The sequence below is a fragment of the Nicotiana tabacum genome, chromosome 5 (genome assembly GCF_000715075.1).
Source record: "Nicotiana tabacum cultivar K326 chromosome 5, ASM71507v2, whole genome shotgun sequence".
Classification (NCBI taxonomy): Eukaryota; Viridiplantae; Streptophyta; class Magnoliopsida; order Solanales; family Solanaceae; genus Nicotiana; species Nicotiana tabacum.
Window position 1 is genome coordinate 36930815 of NC_134084.1, and position 2530 is coordinate 36933344.

Genomic DNA, 2530 nt, shown 5'->3' on the forward strand with positions numbered 1-2530 from the left:
AAGGGGAGGAAGAAGTAGGTGGAAAAGAGGGAGGTACGACCACACCCCATTCTGGGGATGGTTAACATGTTATGTTGGAATACAAGGGGCTTAAATGCCCCTAATAAGCAAAAGGAGGTGAAACTCCTTTGCAATGCTGAACAAGTTGGGTTAATATGTCTGTTGGAAACAAAAATAAAGGAAGCCAAAATAGACCAAGTGGTCCAACAAAAGTTTGGGGATGGCAGTATATTACAAACTTAGAATCTCATTATAATGGTAGGATTCTGATTACATGGAGGCAGGATTATTACAAGGTGATACCTGTGCATATAATTGCTCAAATGGTAACATGTGAGGTGCAATTCATTCCTCAACAATTGACCTTTATGTTATCAATGATCTATGCTTTTAATACTAAGGAGGATAGGAGGAGCTTATGGGATAATATCATGGAGCAATGTAAGTTGTGCACAAAATCATGGATGCTTGTGGGTGATTTTAATTTTGTGCTAAGAGAGGATGACAAAATAGGGGCAACTCTGTTACATGGGTGGAAATAGTGGATTTCCATAATTGTGTTGACACTTGTGGACTAATAGAAATGCCCCACTTAGGGAATCATTACACATGGAATGATAAACATGTTGACCAAAGAATTTTCTCAAAAATAGATTAGGTGTTTATAAATGGGGATTGGCTTGAAGATATTCCTCCATTCATGGTAAGATATTTGCATGAGGGTATTAGTGATCACTATCCAGCAAAGATATCACTAACAGCGGAAAAAGACAGAGCTAAGAGATTATTCCAATATTGCAATGTATGGGCTCAACACCCACTCTTTTTAGAGAGGGTAAAAGCAGGATGGGAAGTGCAAATTCAGGGATACAAAATGTTACTGATAATCAAGAAACTGAAAATGATGAAAAGAGGATTAAAACAGTTGAATTTTCAATACTTCAGAAACATAGTGCCAGAAGCAGATGAAGACATGAAAAATCTTAAAAAAGCTCAAGAAAAGCTACAGGGATACCTTATGAATACTGAATTTCAAAAATAGGAGAGAGAAGCATACAAGAAATTTAGGGAATTTTCCTATTTGGCAGAACTATACCTCTAACAGCAAAGCAAGACAAATTGGATAAGGTTAGGAGATGATAATACTAAATATTTTCATTCAGTAATCAAGCACAAGAGGTTCAAACAGGCTACTGCTCAACTAAAAATGAACATGGAGATTGGCAAAGTGATCCAGATGTAATTGCAAAAAATATTGTGAATTACTATGTAGAGCTACTGGGGCAAAATTCTCCAACTAGAGTTAAAACAAGAGAAGGATTCATAAAAATGGGATCAGTTCTTACCATAGAGATACAAGTAGACTTGCTAAAATCATATAATGCTAAGGAAGTCAAGGAAATAATATTTCAGATTGACAGTAGTAAAAGACCAAGTCTACATGATTTTGGGAGTGGTTTTTTCAAGGCAGCGTGGAGTATAGTTGGAGAGGATATCATTGCAACAATATTGGAATTCTCCCATAATGGGAAGTTACTGAAACAACTGAACTCAACTAACATAGTATTGATACCAAATGTGGAGGTTCCCGAATATACAAGTCAGTACAGCCCCATTTTTTGTTGCAATGTAGTGTATAAAGGCATCTCAAAGATGTTATGTAGCAGACTTAAACATGTAGTTACCCAGCTAGAAGCAGACAATCAGGCTGCCTTTATCCCAGACAGATTCATGATGCACAATATTCTTATATGCCATGACCTATTGAGGCACTATAATAAAAAACTTCTGCTAGATGTTTAATGAAGAAAGATTTGGGAAAAGCTTATGATATGGTGGATTAGAAGTTCTTGGAGGAAGTACTGAAAGGCTTTGGGTTCCCTGAGAGGTTCCTACAACTGATCATGACTTGTGTTACATCAACAAAGTTTTCTATTAAGATCAAGGGTGAAGGACATAGATATTTTGAAGGAAGAAAGGGGCTTAGGCAAGGAGATCCCATGTATCCTCTATTATTTATTTTAGTGATGGAATACTTATCTAAAACTTTGAAGTTCATGAGTAATTTACCTGACTTACGCTTCATCCTATGTGTAAACAACTTAAACTAACTCATTTGATCTTTGCAAATGATTTTATGATCTTCTTCAAAGGTAACATTGCCTCAGTAACAAGAGTTATGGAAGCACTGTCACACTTCAACAAGGCATCTGGCCTGATTGCAAACTTAGAGAAGTCAAATATTTTTATAGTAAGGTTGATGAGGTGACTAAGGAGCAGCTGCTAAATATGACAAGATTCACACAAGGTACATTTCCTATAAGATACCTCGGGGTGCCTCTGTCATTCAAGAAATGGAGAAAATTGGAATGCTATCAATGGTGGATAAAAATAACAAGTAGGATTAAAACTATATATGGCAAGCATTTGTCCTATGCAGGAAAACTTCAAATAATCAACTCAGTGTTATTCTCCATCCATAATTTTTGGGGGGCAGTTTTCATATTGCCCTAGAGTGTAGTTAAGGAAG

The 2530-nt window shown here is 36.4% G+C and overlaps 1 protein-coding gene across 1 annotated transcript; it reads left to right on the forward strand.

The window, feature by feature from the left end:
- Positions 1-1329: 1329 nt before the first annotated feature.
- Positions 1330-1803, forward strand: LOC142180753 (uncharacterized). Its single transcript, XM_075252819.1, has one exon. It carries the CDS (start codon positions 1330-1332, stop codon positions 1801-1803), a length of 474 nt encoding a protein of 157 aa, XP_075108920.1.
- Positions 1804-2530: the final 727 nt, after the last annotated feature.